This window comes from Schistocerca americana, chromosome 2, assembly GCF_021461395.2.
Source record: "Schistocerca americana isolate TAMUIC-IGC-003095 chromosome 2, iqSchAmer2.1, whole genome shotgun sequence".
Taxonomy (NCBI): Eukaryota; Metazoa; Arthropoda; class Insecta; order Orthoptera; family Acrididae; genus Schistocerca; species Schistocerca americana.
In genome coordinates, this window is record NC_060120.1 from 832,150,697 (window position 1) to 832,169,666 (window position 18,970).

Genomic DNA, 18,970 nt, shown 5'->3' on the forward strand with positions numbered 1-18,970 from the left:
TAACAGCCTATACTTCACAGTCGGTGGGACTCACGATTATAGGAGGCATCTTAAACACTCAGTACACAACGTAAACAAGTAAGAATCAGACTGTAATGACGTCAGTGCATAGGCAACAGATGTAGGTACTCAGTGCGCATGCGCAGAACGCTGACCGCAGCGCTGCGGCCACGGTGTGGCAAAATGGTACTTACTCAAAAACACGCCTCATACTAAAGTAAACACACCAAAAATTATAAGCATTTTGTTTATTTTCTAAAAACAATTTACAAAATTAAGTCTCTCTTTTTCACATGTATTGACTGGTTCAATAAATTATCTGCTGTGAGCAAGGAAGAGTAACATTAAATAAAGTAAACACACAAGGTAGTGAACACAATGAGGAACAAACTGTGCAGTGAGGACACTAATGTAGCAATGACACCAGAACGTACAAAAATATGTTAATACAAATTAATTGTGCTATTCTGCATCTATTACAATACACTTGTTTAAAAACTGCATGCAAGCAACAGCAGACAAACAGTTCAATCTCAACAGTTATTCCAAACTCTGATATGTAAAAAAAGGCATTTCATATAAACAGGCACTATTTTGACTGTAATGGAAAGCTCGGTAGAGATCACTGAATACATTAATATGACCTACATTTAAAACTGAACATCTAGTGTAACTGAAAGATGAGGTCATCTACATAATCAGTCTCTTCAATCATAGGGTATAAATTTTGACAAAAGTCATCGACCCCTGTCACGTACTTCCAGGCACACAGTTATTACGCATGACTAGGATAATGTTAATTCTGGTCAGTCATCTCAATATTACTGAAAAGTATTTACAACACTAAGCATTAAATTAACAAAATTTAAATAAATGGCAGAACATAAGAAAAACAGCCCATACAAAAATACCAACAGCAGCATAAAATATACATAAATTAACGATCTGCTGACAATCTCAAACAGTTACTGGATCCACTTGGTTTGGAACAAACTTCCTCTTTACAACATGAATCTTCTTGTTTGACAGGCATATGACATAGCAGTGATCATCATAAATAACTGGAACAGAAAATTACAAATTTGAGCCAAACGCCTCAAAAACAGGTGTATGATACAAAAAGATCTTCATACATTAAACAATAAGATGATCATACATATAAAAATTAATGTCAGGCTTATGCAATAGGATGATATTTCTTCAGTTACAACAAACATACCAAAAAACACACAAGATGCTCTGTAATCCTACCTACAAAAATCAAGAAATGAGCTACATTTTCACTAAAGAAGTTAAGCAAAACAATTATTGGCCTCTTACAGATGATTTGATCACAAATAAACTGCCAACAGAACTTGACAACTGAGGTAAGCTTACTGAAGAGTTCATGTAGGATCTTTTTCTTTTCCACTCCTCATGAACAATGGCCTCCAGCGTGAACAGTTAGTGAAGGTATAGGCCAAGCTGTAATATAGTGACAAGTGAGAACATTACGAACATGTGTTTAACAGAGTCTTGGTCTACCTCTGGAACGTAATACAGCAACGACTGTGCCTTGCACGAATTCAACAAGTCCTTGGTAGGTTTCTGGAGGCAGGTGACACCAGATGGTTACATACAAGTCATGCAATTCCCCTAAATCACAAACTAGTGATTCATGGATGAGGAGCTGGTACCCAGTAATGTTTCATATGTATTCCACCAGGTTCAGAACAGGCAAATTTGGTCGCCAAAACAATGATGTGAATTCACTATCATGCTCCTTACAATAATTGTAGCACAACTACAGTCTGACACTGACACACTACTGGAATAAGCCATCGGTACTGGTGAAGACTAGTAGAAATTATGTTCAAGTCATTTTGTACCCTCCTGTGGTTACTTAATGTTCCCGTGCACGACACCATCTTCAAGAAACAGCTGCAGATTGCTGCTCACCCTGTCTGCCAGATCATTTATCGAAACAGACAATAAGAGTGGTTTTATCACTCACACTTCCCTGGGACACTCCTGATGATACAATTGTCTCTGATGGACACTCACTGTCAAGAACAATGTACTGGGTTACATTACTTAATAAGTCTTCGAGCCACTCACATATCAGGAAACAGGATATAGAGGAAATACGAGTCATTGGCTTTGATCAGTGATGTAGGAAACATATGACAAACACTGTACACAATATGGTGGCTAAAGCACTGTCACTGACTGTTTCAAACAGGCTAAGCTACAGATCAGTGTCACCAAAACAAGGTTTTTTTTTAGCTTCATATTCACTGGGCTTTGCCAACTCTCAACCAAACCGTTACCTTCCAACCTAACCTATACTTCAACCAGTTCTTTTTTGAGGGCAGAACTAGCACCTAGAACCTAGCAGAACTAGCACTCCTGGAAGAAAGGATATTGTGGAGACATGGCTTAGCCACAGCCTGGGAGATGTTTCCAGAATGAGATTTTCACTCTGCAGCAGAGTTTGTGCTGTTATGAAACTTCTGTGAAGTTTGGAAAGTAGGAGATGAGGTACTGGCAGAAGTAAAGCTGTGAGGACAGGGCGCGAGTCGTGCGTGGATAGCTCAGATGGTCGAGCACTTCCCCGCAAAAGGCATAGGTCCGGAGTTCAAGTCTCGGTCCGGCACACAGTTTTAATCTGCCAGGAAAGTTCCATAACAGCGCACACTCCACCTGCTGCAGAGTGAAAATCTCATTCAGGACAGTATATGTTTGTACGATCCTTCTGCATTAAGATTTCTGAAGTAAGAAATTCAAAACTTCCATTTTCCTTTTGCTGTCTTCTGTTGCAACATCAGACTGGACAAACCACATCTAAATCTACATTTACAACCACATCTATACAATGCAAACCACCAAGAAGTGCAGGGAATAGTCCAATTGTACCAGTTATTAGAGTTTCTTCTCATTCTATTCATGTACAAAGTGCAGGAAGAATGATTGATTGAATGTGTCTGTGCACGCTGTAATTATTCTAATCTTGTCCTCATGATCCCTATGTAAGCGATACGTATTGGGTTGTAGTACATCCCTAGAGTTGTCATTTAAAGCCAGTTCTTGAAACTTTGCTAGTAGACTTTCTCGGGTTAATTTACGTGTATCTTCATGAGTATACCAGTTTAGTTTCTTCAGCATCTCGGCAACACTCTCCAACTGGTCTACAAACCTCCGACCATTTGTTTTGCCCTTCTCTGTACATTTGTCTTCCCCTTCTCTGTGCATGTTCAATATCCTCTCTTAGTTCTATTTGGTACAGGTGCCACACAGTTTAGCAGTATTCTAGAATGTGTTGCCAGAGCGATTTGTAAGCAATCTCCTTTGTAGATTGATTGCAATTATCCCAGCACTCTACCAAGAAACCAAAGTCTACCACCTGCTTTACCCAAGTGAGCCTACATCATCATTCTGTTTCATATCACTACAAAGTTGCCAATCTTTGCACCACTCTGAAATCTTATCAGATCTGACTGAATATTTAGACAAAGTACCTCATTTTGGGCAACTACATCATCTCCAAAAAGTCTGAGCTTACTATTAATATTGTCCAAAAGATCATTAATATACAACATGAATAGCAAGGGCCCCAATACACTTCCCTGGGGCAAACCTGAAGTTACTTCTACATCTGACGATGACTCTCGATCCAAGATAACATGCAGCATCCTCCCTACCAAAAAGTCCTCAGTCCAGTAGCAAATTTCACTTGATGTCCCATATGATCAGACTTCTGATAATAAGAATAGGTGTGGCACTGAGTCAAATGCTTTTTGAAAACCAACAAATACTGCATACTACCTTCATCCAAAGCTTTCTGTATGTCAAGTGAGAAAATTGTGAGTTGGGTTCCACACAATCGACGTTTTCAGAGTCCATGCTGACTGTCACGAACAAGGTGATTCTGTACAAGATATCTCATTATAGATGAGCTTTTTTCTAAGATTCTACAACACATTGATGTCAAGGATACTGCATGGCAGTTTTGTGGCTCACTTCTACTACCTGTCTTGTAGACAGATGGGACTTGTGCTTTCTTCCAATTACTGGGCATGGTTTTTTGTTCGAGGGATCTATGAAAGATCATAGAAGAGCGGTTAAACTCAGCCACAAATTAAGTATAGATTCTGATAAAGATTTCTTCATACACTGAAGCTTTGTTCAATTTTAATGATTTCAGCTGTTTCTCGTCACCACGGACACTAATAGTGATTTCACTACTGGGTCATTCCATGCCAAGTGGTCTAAACCTTCCCACCATCATGTCTCCAATTTTCTTCAAATTTTATCTGTAGCACTAGTCAAGTGCTAAATTAAGTTTCTCAAGATTTCAAGCCTCTAGCTGCAATACTTGCTGATCTACACCCCCTTGTCTGAAGGGTAGTAAGTTCGCATGCGCGCGACATCAGACAAAATGCCATTTTTGGGGTCTCATAAAATTGAAACCAATTCATAAGAATGGTTAGTAAGATGAGACCCTGTACAGTTTTTTGTGCTGATTCAAACGAAATTAATTATAAGATTACTGATGCAAAATCCGGTCAAACAACTCGACTCAAAGTGTACCCCTAATTCTGTCGTGACTTAATGCGACAAATTTTGACCAATATTCAGACTGCAATAATTTCCTTGCAGATAAAGATATGGACTTGAACTTTTTACCAAGTCTTATCTTTGTGCTGGACATAATACAGCTGGATTTCCAACTACCCAGGCTTTATAGTCGCCTTGCAAAATCTCTTCAAATTTGGCAGTGTCAGCGCAAATGGCTTTATTTACCAAAGTTCAAAGCCCATTACTACAAAATAGTCAGCCTGGATTTAATTGTGAATAGTATCATCTGAAAGAGAAACTCTTGCTCTACGAGATGGATATATTTTTCTTTTGCAACGCTTCCATTAAGTGCTTATTTACTCAGGTCAAAGTATCTTATATTTTGTGTGCGCAGTGCCCTGCGTTGGTCCATGATGGCTGAGCCATTACTGGTTATCACAATAAAACCAGCATCCCCATCGCCATAGGGGCCACGCCCGATAGCCATGCAGTAACAGCCACGGGTGGGTATCTTTACTGCAGGTTCCCAAGCCTGATTACAGGGTGTCTTTACCACAGGATCCCAAGCCTGATTGTGGGTTTCTTTATGCAGGTTCCCAAGCCTGTCTTCCTCAGTTACTTCATCATTCTGGAAGCATCGTTGATTTGCAAGAGAATGCTTTCAGGAAAACTGTATTGCCGACCAGATGATGTCACTGATGGAGCTGGAATAACACCAATGATAAGTTGTTCTGGAATCCAGCAAGTATCACGTCTTAAGGGCCAATAAAATGAACTTGCAGGACCATGAGGATGCATAAAGCTTATGAAAGCATCTTTCTGTTCGACTGAGATTTCAACGATGTTTCCAATCCACCATTTCTTTTCATAAATGCAAGCAACATACTGCCCAGGCTGAAGATCCATGACTTGAACTACTACTTCAGCAGCACTAATTTTGGCCAAAAAAGATGTCGCATCATTAGAAACTCTACTGACCTTAATTGTCGTCATATCAATGGGCAAAAAATGGTGGTTTTCTCTTGTGCCAGCTAGAGTGTGCCCTTGCAGGAATCTTTCTTCTTGAGAAGCTTTTTCTTCTTCAACTTCCTCTTTGCTGATGAAAAAGAATTTGATTCCATTGATATTATCATTGCAGAAGTTGAAAAGATCTTTGGGTGTTAGAATCTGGTTTTCATATGGACGTTGCAAACTTGCTCTTGCTGCCAACCGTTTTGTTGTGCCTCCAATGCCATCACAAGGCGACTTTCCATGGCTTGTTCCAAAGAAATTCCATTCTGCTGTTATTTCAAAATCTTCTTTGTGATAGCATAAGTTGAGAAAATTCTTGAAATTCTTATATTGTGCAGCTGAACCATCACTGAAGTAGTGGATGTGGCTTATTTTGGAAAATTGCATCTTCAGGTAATTGATTACTTTTCCAATGTAAACATGGACAGTAATCGTATCGTGTCGAAGGCAGTCACTAATAACACAAAGATTCACACATTGCACCTCTTCGTTTTCACAGTAGTAGACTACAAATGGATGAACTGTTGCTTGACTGTTTTCCCAGTGAAAGCCTTGCACTGCATCTTGAACAATAAATGAATAGTTTTCAGCAAAATCCATTAGTATTATGAATTCGCCTTCTTTCAAATCAGTTTTGAGAGCTTTCAGGTGCTGGCTTTGATGCTTGGCAATGTAGTGATGACAAGACAGGTTCCAAATTTTTGCTGCAATATCTTCAACATACTCTTCTGTTGAAAGCTGCTTTGTTTCTAAAGTATCCCTGTCGGTATGAATCCATTGTTTGTACTCAATCAGTTCTTCAGGGTCATTATCTTCAAAATATGTTGCAATAACTGCTTCTACACCTTCTGGACCAGGGCAGTTTTCACAACGATGAAGCATACAATCCTTGTTTTCCAAGCTGCAAACAGCTTTGCTAAGAATTTCCTTGTAGTCTTCATTGATTGATGCACCAGTGAGCATAAGCTTGACATTTTGGTGTATTGTACAGACACAAACTGAGTGCATTCCAGCAGAGCCAACTGTAACACACCATTTTGGTCTAAGCTCGCAAAACTTTGAGAAGCCAATTTCTGGTCCATTTTGCTTCTGATAAGACACGTACATTTCCTTCAAATTGCAAAGCAACAACCGCTTTTGCTTGTACACCTTTGTTCCTGAAATTCTCACAGGCACACAGTCTTTCTTCCCTGGACAAAGTCTGCTGAATTCGTCATCTTGAAAAAAGTCATGTACTTTCTGAACAACTTCATCTGAAAGCTTCCTTCCTTGCCGATTTGCTGGAAAAGCTAGAACACCTTGCTCATTCTTCAGTTTTCTCGCTTGCTTTACCATTCTTTCTGATACATTAAATGCTGTTGTCGTATCTTTAATTGTCCAGCTTCTTGGAACCAAGGTCAATATTTGAACTTTTGTCCTACGATTTGACACTTTACATTTTTCTTTCAACTCTTCTATAAGATTATCAAGATCTGCACAATTATTGCATGGGCGACTTTTACTTGAACTTGGCTGTTCATCGTAATTGATTCCTACAGCAGCAGCAATTTGATTCCCAATTAAACTTTGTGCATCCAAGATCTTTCTTTTTGCATAGCTTTGCTTATCTCTTTTACTTAGTTGTCTTCTTTTCAATGGTGAAGCACCAATAAATGATAAACTTTTGTTGATGGCTGGTTCAGTTTCATCCGTTGTGAAATCTTGTTCAGATTGGGTTGATAGTGATGATGAATCTTCTAGCTTTTGGTTCAGTGCCGACATGCAGCGAGGGCAAAGCTTCTGACCAGGTTTTATATCAATCACTTCTTTTTTCTTTAACAGGCAAAGTTTGGCAGCTGTTTCATTATCAAGCAGTCTAAGTCCAGCTTTTACATTGTGATTCCTCTTCTTGAATGGATTGCAACATTTCTTTTGCATCGCTTGATATTCATGTAGGAAGAGGGCTTCATGGTGGAAGCAAATGATGGAATTTTCGTCAAGTTTGGCTTCTGAACGCGAAACAAGCAATTTCTGGTCACATTCTGTGAAATCACTAAACGCTTTGAATCCAGTCTTCTTAGCATAGAAGATAACATGGCACTTCGATGCAGCAGCATCTTTTCCAATTGAACAGGGGGCCAACGATTCTTCTTCTTCATTAACTTCTGACATCTCTCACTGGCCAATCACTGAATAAAACACGAATGAAATATCCAATTATATCAGTAATTCTAAGCGACTATTAAGATTCAAATTCCTAGAAATGAAGAAAAATTAGTGCATCGCGCATACAAAATATAACAACTTTGATGTGAGTTAATGAGTACTTAATGGTCGCGTTGCAAAAAAAACAAATGTCAGTCTTGTAGAGCAAGAGTTTCTCTTTTAGGTGATACTATTCACAAGCAGATTCAGGCCAACTATTTTTTAGTAATTGGCTTGAAACTTTGGTAAATTTTACCGTTTGTGCTGACACTGCCTAATTTGAAGAGATACTGCAGGGCGACCATATGGCCTGGATCATTGCAAATCCGGCTGCATTATGTCTAGCACAAGCATGAAGCTTGGCCAAAAGTTCAAGTCCATATCTTCAACTGCAAGGAAATCATTGCAGTCTTAATATTGGTCAAAATTTGTCGCGTTGTGTCACGACAAATTTTGAAGTATACTTTGAGTCGAGTTATTTGACCGGGGTTTGCATGAGTAATGTTATACATAATTTCGTTGGAATCAGCAAAAAAAACTGTACAGGGTCGCATCTTACTAACCATTCTTATGAATTAGTTTCGATTTTATTAGACTCCAAATATGACATTTTTTTTATGTTGCATGCACACGGACTAAGTACACTTCAGACAAGGGGGTCTAGATCAGCAGCTATTGCAGCTAGAGGCCTGAAATCTTGGGAAACTTACTTCAACACTTGACTAAAGCTACAGTTAAAATTTGACGAAAATTGGAGACCATGATGGTGGGAACTTTTTTCAGTTTTAGACCACTTGGTGTGGAATGACCCTACTCACCTCTTCAGTGGTATGACAAATTGGGACAATTCTCCTGGGTTTTCCCCTGTGAATGAACATTTAAAAACAGAGTTAAGCATTTCATTTGTTTTGTTAAACTGAAATTTCAGTCCCTGTCTCATTTCCTAGGGGCTCGACACTAACTTTGGTGCCATTAACAGCTTTTATACAACACCAGAATTACTTTGGGTTTTGTGAAAGATCATTTGAAAATATTCTGTTATGGTAGTAGCTTCATGTATTGCCCTCTTAACAACCAAATGTGTTTCTATCGACAGTCCTATACTTTGTTTTAGACCTATTATGCTGTTGGCCTAGTCTCTGTTTCCTTAGAAGTTTCTTTACAATGACTTTATACAATGGAGGGTCCCTCTCATATAAACTGTTCTACAGGGTACCTATCAATCCAGTGCATGGTCAAGTAATCTTTTGAAATTGAGTCATAGTTCCTCTAAATGCACACACGCGCACACACACACACACACACACACACACACACACACACACACACACACACACACACACCCCAGATTATGTGGATATCCTAATAAAGGCCAGGTCTATTTTTTTGTTGCTGTTAGATTGAATATATTCCTATCTCGTGTGACTCGATAGATGCCTTCAACCCACTTAGCAATTTTATGTCAGACCAGAATCTACCTGATTTCTCGGCAAGGTTTTTTGCTAAAGTATGATGGTAGTCTTCGGTCTATGTTTCACACATCAATTATTTTTTTTACATACGCAAGAATTTGTACTAACTTTTACCTCTTCTCATTTGCGCATTCTTTTTCGAACTTCAGAGTGCAACGGTCTCTGCTTCCTAAGCACTTTCCGAATTTTGTTATTAAGCCACGGTGGGATTCTCCATCCTTAATCCACTCATTGGCACGTACTTCTCCAGTGTGCAAATTAAAATATGTTTTAACTTTGCTCATAATTCCTCTACAGCCATGACATTGGTCTGTTCATCATATTGGAACTAAATTACATCCATTCATTTTCTAACTGGGATGTTAACAATGACTTATCTGCTCTTTCCACAAAAAATACTTTCTAGCCTTCCTGATGTATTTATTTACATCAGCAACCACTGTCATCATGACGACTTCATGATCACTAAATCATGTCTGTATATGGACAACATCGGTAAGGTCAGGCCTGTTTATAGCAACAAGGTCTACAATATTTCCACTGCATGTTGGCTATCTAAGTAGCTACTGAACAGTCTTCAGAAAACTGTGCTCAAAAGTACTTCACAAGACTGCCTGTCTGTGCCACCTTCATTGAATCCACAGAAGTCCCATTCTATACTCTGCAGGTTAAAGTCACCTCCATGCATGATTTTTTTTCACCTCCAACTAATATTGCATCATGTCTTTGGCACTCTACTGATCGTAAACTTATTCTGAGTGACAAACACTGTTGTGGTGGCATCAGGTGAATGGTAAAAACATTCAATAATTAACTTCAGCTCACCTAGATTTGTTACACACATCTAGATAGTTTCATAATCAGACTCAGTTTTGACCTTGATAGAACAATATTTCTTTCTTTCTGACTACAATGTACACTCCCTCTCCCCTATAGCGATATCTAATCTGTATTGACTAAATACACCCCTACTGGCACTGCAGCAACTGTGCATGTGCAACTAGGTGCACACACACACACACACACACACACACACACACACACAGCCAAGGTCAGCAGTACATTTGTAAACAGGAAATTGGACACAACCTGATTATAATTTGTAAAGAAAATTTCAGGTTACCATTCATCAATAGTTTCTCTGACACTACAGTACACAGTTACTATTCTCTCAAATTAGCCACTCAAGTAACACCTATTACAAATTATCAGTTGCTTTTTGCAGTATTGATAAGTATTGACAATACAGACAAAGCTGAATTAATATTTCTTGTGCTTTCTTAAGGCATGCCTACTAATAATACCTTTTTTCCTTCCAGTTTCACAGTAACATGGAATCCAGTTAACATTCTCAATTTAACAATGATGAAATATGAAGAATGTGGTTTCCAGCCGAAATCACCTATTTCTCCTGAGGACATACATATGTCATTTGTTAGTTGATTTCCTTGACATTCATTTGAATGATATCGACATTTCGTTTGAAATTGTGGATATGTTAGAAGAAATAGGAAATAACTGTGACGAATCCTCGAACCGTGGTTCAGATGACATCAGTTGTGCCAGTAACAGTCCTAAAGAAGAATACCTTCCAAAACTAAAAGAAAGATGTACTGCAACAGCTTTCAGCAACAAAGAAAAAGCAGTGAAATACTGGTTAAACGAAGGAATGAAAAAAGCTTGAAGTTATGTAGTGTGCGAAGGTGTTTTCGTTTTGTAAAATTGGAGCATGAACTGTACAAATGGAAGATTGAATTACATGAAGTCAGAAATATGCCCCATACAGAAACCCAAAACCATATGAATGATAAACTGTTCGAAAGATTTAGAACTGCTCATGTGAGGCTACGCACCGTTACCAACGGAGATCTGTGATACTGGGCCCTCTGAACTGCATCTGAGATGTACAATGCTAATTTCGTTGATCTGGCTAAGTAAGTTCAAGAAATCATACAGAATAGGAAGTTGCAAAATTACATTGCGTAAACATGTAGAGCAGCTGATAGTGCTATAGAGAAATTCATAGCTGATGTAAAGACAAAACTTGCTGTTCCCACTGCAACTGCTGTCTATAACGCTAATCAGTCAGGTTTCGTGAAAGATCTGCATGCACACTGCACTTCACCATTTTGGGGTGAAAAGAGAGTCGGTTGCCCAACCAACGAATGCAATGTCGCATTCATATACAATAACTCCAGTGATAAGTATGAGTGGTTTACTGTTTCCACAGCAGTATATCTGTCTTCAAGAATCACAAGGAAAATTAGGACCAAAAATAAAAAAATGGACTGTTTAGTTGCAAAAATCTTGTAATTGACCTATGAAAATCTGGAAAAAATGGGAAAGAATAATTTTCAACATTTCGTTTGAAATGTATTCCTACCAGCTGCAGAAACTAATTCACTGCATTGGTTTGATTCAGGGTCTGGACATAACAACGATGCCTCTGTTTTTGTGGACGACGGAAAAAAATCTGTAGATGTAATGTGGATTCCGTCTGGAACTACTACTGCGATTCAACCTCTTGATAAAGAATTTCTTTGACAGTGGAAAGCATTTTTCAGTAAATTATCAGACAATATAATTTCCAATATCTCTCCCTCATTTCGGGTTTATCAGTGGTATTCTGAAGCTACAGTCATTTGTGCATTACCAGTTTTCTTCGCCACACTTCACGACTTTGATCAAGTATGCCTCGTATGCAGCACAACATGCAAAATAATGGCCGGGATCATTTCTGATTCCATCCCAGTTCTGTCTAAATAAAACTCTTGGTTACTGAGAAGTGCCTGACTTCATCAATTTCTCCTTTGTCCGGGGTGCTTGGTGCAAGAAAAATGTCTGTTTTTGTCATTCAATAGACACTTCGGATTTTCATGAAGATTACAGGAAGTGAAAAAAGAATTGTTTCGCTGATAGTAAAATGTACAAGATTCAAAAATTATTATAAGAAATGGCCTACAGAAATTGTTATGAAATGTAGTACTGCAAGGCACATTTCATTTCAACAAATTACAAGTCCTCACTGATGGAATTCGTCTTTGACATCAAACACTGCCACAATTTTCTTTTCTCTGGTAGCCACTTTTACCAGAATTACATGTGCAAGAACTGAACTGTCGATATGAAGTTATTCAAAAAAATATTTGTATAGTTTAAACCGGGTTTTCACCGGAGCAAACAAGCTGACAAGCACGAGCGAAAGAGAATTCTGTCTAGTGCAACCAGTAGGCCTCTTGCAGGTCTTTCAACTGGTCGCCACTGCAGCTACTTACGTGTCCTTAACCTTCCCCAGTTACCTAATCGGAAAATGGAGACCTGCAGTTTAACGTGGAATCCTCGCACGTCTTTTGTGGCCACTCCAACATCTGTGAGAAGCGAATGCTCAGTTAAAAATCATAGTGAAAATGTTGTGGCCTGAACGGGATTTGATCCAGTGCTCTCAGCACCACAAAGTGGGCACTTTACCACTACACCATTTTTGTTTCAGGGGTAAAAAAAAAGAAAAAAGAAAAAAAAAAGAATATGACCATTAGACCTTACATGTGTAGTGGAAATGCTAGCTGTATCACCTCTTGAAATAATGATCAAAGTCAGTAATTAGTGTTCTGTTTATAAATTGCCCCTCAACTGTAATGAGAAGCCTGGGAAAAACGGTAGCCAACATACTATGAAAATTATGGACCGGTGCAAAGGAGAGATGGAGATGCAATTCCATGTAAAGTGCGCAATCTCCACACATCATACTTCCATACAAATTGAGACACTTAAATTCTGCCTTCCCTGCGCCATTTTTGCATACTCCATCAAGACAGTGTGCTCACCATGCAAAATAATCCTCACTGAATAGCAAAGTTTCATATTGTGGCTCTAATATAATGGAGTTTTATCCTGTATGCTGAATTTTAGCTCCAGAAGCTAAAAACCTATAACACGGCATTCATAGGCAATGTTCGCTACTTTGTGTTCTCTTCCGTTCCCACTATCGTAAACGATTCTACCCATATTCAAATGCACTGTAGTGAATTTTCTGCAAATGCTCATTCGCAGGTGTTTGCTTCCATTCGCTCCACTGCAAACCAGGCTTTAGGTGCTTAAAGTTGGTGTCTGTGAACTCCGGATAATTCTGTTATGCAGCGCTGTGTGAGTGATTCGCCGAAACGCACGCTAGGCAGACAGGGCTGTACAAACCGCTGTTATATGCTATTCTTCGCATGGGAAAAATGTGTAACTTCAACATTTTTTACAAAATACTTGCAGTGCCTCTTAGCAACTAAAATTCTGGTAGTGCATTTCTTTCATTATCTTCTTACTGGGTAAAAAATTCAGGATAGGTTTTGACATGTCTTATTGGACCATTCCCTTGTCAGCTGCAAACAAAAAGAATTGATTTAATTCTGCAAATGGTGCTGCAAATTGTGAGCTCTGCTTGCATCATGCACGCAAGGTCAGTAGTCTTCACCACTTCTAGCAGCTGCCCCTATGAACTTGGGTGGCCTCAGAACCCAAGTAATAGCCGCCATTAGTGCCAACATGAGCCACAACTTGATGGCTGCTTCACCCTGCAGCTGTTATGGAGACTTTGATTACTGGCACAAGTCCCATGAAAGCCCCAATGAATGTCCCCAATAGTGTAACACTGTCCCCACCAGTCTGCATCCATGGCATGGTGCTTGCTCTGTGTAGCCCTTTGCCTGGGAGATGGCATATCCAGACATGATCCCTGAAGCAACATGGGATCATGTAGACTCCTACACCTGCTGTGGAGCACAATGTTCAAAGAACTATGTACTCCAAAATACTTATCTGCAGTAGCTTTATACCCTGTCATCAGCTCTACCACAGATCACCACCTATCCTGCTTTAAAGAGCAGGCAAGCCTCCCATGTCCATGTTCTGTGTGAGGTGTGGGCATAGAACTCCTTGCTGCCAGTGGTTCCACTGCCCCTAAACCACTTTTCATAGATTTTTGCAACAGTAGCTCACAAGCAGCAGATTAGTTTTACCATTTACAAGATGCTTGTTACCATGTGTGAAGCCATAATCTGCCTTTTGCTGAAGTTAAACGTCAGTTAATCAGTTAACATTCTTATTTGTGGCCTCTATTACCATTAGAATGATACTCCATTTGTCTAATGCCCTTACATACTTTTGTTATTAAATTGTGTGTCTCCAATGCCACTAGGTGTTGAATCTCATGGTGGGTAGTAGTTATATGTTTTGGTTCACCAGTGGTTGAGCCTCGAGTAAAAATGGCTACCGGAAATTCAAGATGTATGAAATGACACTACGTTTGTATCATGAGAAAGTATACTGTACATTTTACATTATGAAGATGCAAATTTACCAGTAATATTTTGAGTATTCTTTAATTCAACATCTTATGCACATGCCTGTTAGTGTGAATGAGGCATGAGTTCCCAATCTCAGACCAAAAATGAAACAACAAAGTAGCAGGTGGATGCCAGTGGCACAGTGCCAGAAAGTATGAAGTATATTTTCATCTGCCAGAGGGGTAAAGGACTGTTTCTTTCTGGGGCGCAATGGGAATATCCCCAGGGATTACTTTGCAAAGTATACAACAAAAATCCTAAATGCTACACAAGTGCTTCGGCCCAAGAGGCTGCAAATACACACAAGAAGGGAGTGTCTACAAAATGAAGGAGAAAATATTTTATCAGGGCAAAGCACCTGTCCACAATTGTGCTTTCAAAACTGGAAAACTGAGGAATCTGAAGTACGAATCATTTGACATCGACACTATTCCTAAGGAAATCAGTGGTTTGTAAATCTTATGAGTCCAATAAAAAGTTTATGGCAACAGTAAATGGTTATTTTGTACATCTTGACAAAGTGTACTTAGGGATTACATATAAAATAAGTGCATTTTCTTACCTAAATAGCTGTCTTTCATTGGCAAGTCAAGCACTGAAGTTACTTCTGTAAGGAGATTTCTCTCAAATGTCAGAATTACAAATTTTCAAGCCTACATGATAAAATTTCCCCAGTAAAACATTCCCTGTTCAACTCTGCTACAGTGTGAGAGAGACTTTTCCAAACATTCAACTTTTGGACTTTCTGAACTCTACAGAAAGATAATTTACTGAAGTTTATTACCCACCTAGGAATAACATTACAATGGCATTGAACTGAAATAGCTGTCCAGACATCCATCACCCACATGATGTATTAACACCAACTGGGCTTCTTTGCAGCTTTTACAAGATGTGTGACACTATGCTACTCAAGCTATATTTTTATTGACTCAATTACATATGAAGGTTTGTATGTCTGATGTAGAAAACTTTAATAATAGTGCGATGGTTTAGTAAAGGCTAATCTTAATGACATTTCTAATCTGACTGGTTGTGGACCAGCCTTCCTGGAAATCACACTGCTAGTTAGATAACAGGGTTGGCAGCACAAGGACCCATGACAGCTAATGTTTTATCATTCTCTCAAGTAATTCATATAGCCCACAAGTGAAACTGGTTGACCAGTAGCTATCAATGGAAGTAGGATCCTATCATAGCTTAAGGATCTAAATGATACAATTTAGAGGATACTATTAAGAGGAGTTCACCTCTAAGCCAGATACAACTAAAGACTCTGAGAAGGCAATTTTGCAGTCCACATTTAGGTGTTGCATCATTTGATTATGGATCATGTCAGCACCTTAGCTGATGTTACAGCTCTACAAACACTATCAAAGGTCCAGACTAGGGGACAGGAAAAGGTGGCCTTCAAACCACAAATCTGTCAGTTTGCCCTCTGGAATGCGTTAGAGGCAGGTTGGTTTGGTAGGGGGGGAAATGGGGATACCAAGACCACTGGGAAATGGTCACTGGCTCACAGCATTACGTACAGTCTTTTGTAATAACGTGATTAAGTTGCATGAGCCACGGAACATCAACAGCCGAGAATGAGTTATGTGCTGTGCTGAAGTGGGTAGGGAATCTGTCACTGACAACAATAATCAAGCAACTAGTTGATGAGGAGACACCTACTGGAGTGTCTGGACGTCCACCACAGTGGGTTATGTACATTAAAATCCCCAAGGAGGAGGAAGACTGGAGGTGGGGCGATTATGTATCAAGTTGAGCTACTCAGAGTAGCTTATTTTTCACCCCCTACAGCATGTCAATATTGCAAATAGTGCTACTAACAGTTGTTCGAATCTGTACAGCCACCACTTCCAACCTTGTTTGTAAAGGCACCCATTCACTATAACATTTGTGTGTACATATGTGCAAACCACTCTGTGGGTTTGGCACAAATATTACAGTAACTGTTGTAGAAGCAGAACTTAGGAAAGTAACTATCAGAAACATGGTTTCTTGCAACGTGACATTGCAAGATAGAATAAAAGTAGCAGTGGTTCAGGGAAGTGGCAGCAGTACACTAATTCCACTGAACAATCGTCATGGAAAGAGGAAAAGTTGGGACTCGAAGCAGCCCTTGTAGAGAACCACATTCCAGAGTCTTCAATCACCAGCACTTGTGTTTATACAGTGTTCAGGAACATAAATTTTGGGGCAGGTGAAGAAGGAATATCTAGGAATGGCAAAATTAATTTTCTTTGATTTCTTCATAGACTTGTCTTCTGAAATTGTGAAGGTGTTAAAAATATGCTAAGATTTGTCCAAGTTAAGATCAGGAACAGAAGAACAGGAGGTTCTAAGATCCAGGGCCTGCAATTCCCTCAACTGTTGGCCAGTGCCTCACAGCGAGTCACACGGTTCAAGTAGGATGGTTTCCGAGAGGAGCTCCCTCCACCACAGGACACCTGAGGAGATGAATACTTCTCCAGAACAGGATGTGCGATTGGTGACCCAACTGTTTGTAAGAGAACAGATGGCAACATTTCTGACACGACCTCAGATCAAAAGGATTTCATTGCAATGATACAGACATGGGTTCATTTCATATGGACTAGCTGCAAAGATTTTTTCTCTGTCACAAAACCAGTCATAACAGCGTGTATAATGAGAGCATTCAGCCATTAAATGAGTATCTGCACCATCTAGGACAAAGTGTTCCAACACTGCCCCAAGGGGGCACTGAGCAAACATCAGCTGCGGGCAGACATTTAGCATAAGCTACCTGTCAGGTGACCTATTTCACTGTGTACACACCTCGTTTTGCACACACACTCTAACCACTTGGGCACTCGTTCCCATGTTCATTCAGACGAGGCAGTAAAGTTAAATAGGCTATGGCCTGGCTTCCTGTTCATCAGGTCTTTGCTCACCTTTGCCCATGGGTGGGCATGCTGCGAAATCGAACGTCCTGGTCCAGCTATATGCTTCATGCCATACTTTTCCCAATGACTTGTATATGTAAAGCTCGCATCTTGTGTCTCACTTATAGCATGAGAAATAATGACATCATCATCCTCCTCCTCCTCCTCCTCCTCCCCCCCCCCCCCCCCTCAAGTCCTGGTCCAGTCTGGATTGAGTGCTCCTATTTATGTGTGGAAACAATTTGATGTTTGCTGAATGTAAGGTCAGCAGCACAGATTTGTTGCATACAAGGAGTTAAAAATAATCCGTTGGTATGCTGTGTGTAGGTTTGTAATGGATAATGGATTTCATAACTAACTAAAGAAATTGTTGTGACCTTCAGTGGGCAAATGATAATGTCAACAAAAATCGAGCTATTAATGGTTTGAGTTGTGTAATGGGATGAAACCAAACAGATGATGCTTGCAATATTACATAGGCCTCCTTTTTTTATCGGGAAGTAAGTCTTTTGTGCAACCAGTGAGGGGTTTTCTTTTTAACAATCCAGCTGATTATTCTCTACCACTGATTAGATTCATTTCGTTATTATCGGGTAAGGCATCAGCTACCTTCACTAGAGACCCAGAGAGGTGTCACAGTGGAACTGGTGGTTATTGCTAGACCATTTCATGTAAGAAGAAAGCTCACAACCACCCTCCCCCGGCTGGAATGAACAATACTGCTGTAGTTTCCTCCTCTTTATCTATTTCTCCACTCTATCCATCTTTTCCCACTCTCCTCATGATACCTTGGCTCTTACCTAGGTTTTATTTTGGCTTTTCTCATGACCCTTTGCATTATTTCCTAGTTTGCTTAATTTCCTTTAGTCGCTACTTGCAAATTTCTCAGAACTGCAAGTTGTGCTGGAAGGTCACCCACTAGGGTACACTGATGGATGCGACCATCCTGACATCCAGGCGTGGGCAAGGATCAAAATTCTCATTAGACGCTCGCCAATACGATGGCAAAGTGTTAAGAGTTTCTGTAGTATCTTAGCTTATTGATACTGCCAGAGTTGGTGCCTCGAAGATTCCTGCAGACTTTGAACATTGCCACTAAGATGACCGCCAAACTTCTGGTACAAGATTACCTCCATGTTGCTAGTTGGTACCGAACATAACATTGAGTTAAGACACAAAGCTATTATGGACATTGGCTGCAAGCAGGTATTGACTGGAGTCAATGGGGAATGTTGAAAATTTGTGCCGGACTGGGATTCGAACGTGGGTCTCCAGCTCATTAGGCAGATGCTCTGACTACTAAGCTACAAGGACACAGCATCTATCAAGTAAGCAGGAGGCCTGGGTTTGAATCCCAATCTGGCACAAATTTCCAACTTCTCCCATTGACACACACACACACACACACACACACACACACACACAGACAGACAGACAGACAGACAGAGAGAGAGAGAGATAGAGAGAGATTGAATATTTATTTAAAGTGCACTTTTGTCAACTA

General features: G+C 39.7%; 1 protein-coding gene across 2 annotated transcripts in view; it reads right to left on the bottom strand.

The window, feature by feature from the left end:
- Window positions 1-232: 232 nt before the first annotated feature.
- The window catches only part of LOC124595319 (ragulator complex protein LAMTOR4), a 34,381-nt gene continuing 15,643 nt past the window's right edge, over window positions 233-18,970 (bottom strand). For both annotated transcript variants that reach the window (XM_047134020.1, XM_047134019.1), the window contains exon 4: window positions 233-1,061. In XM_047134020.1, the coding sequence (XP_046989976.1) occupies window positions 958-1,061 (104 nt within the window). In that variant the 3' untranslated portion in view covers window positions 233-957. The remainder of the gene's footprint in view (window positions 1,062-18,970) is intronic.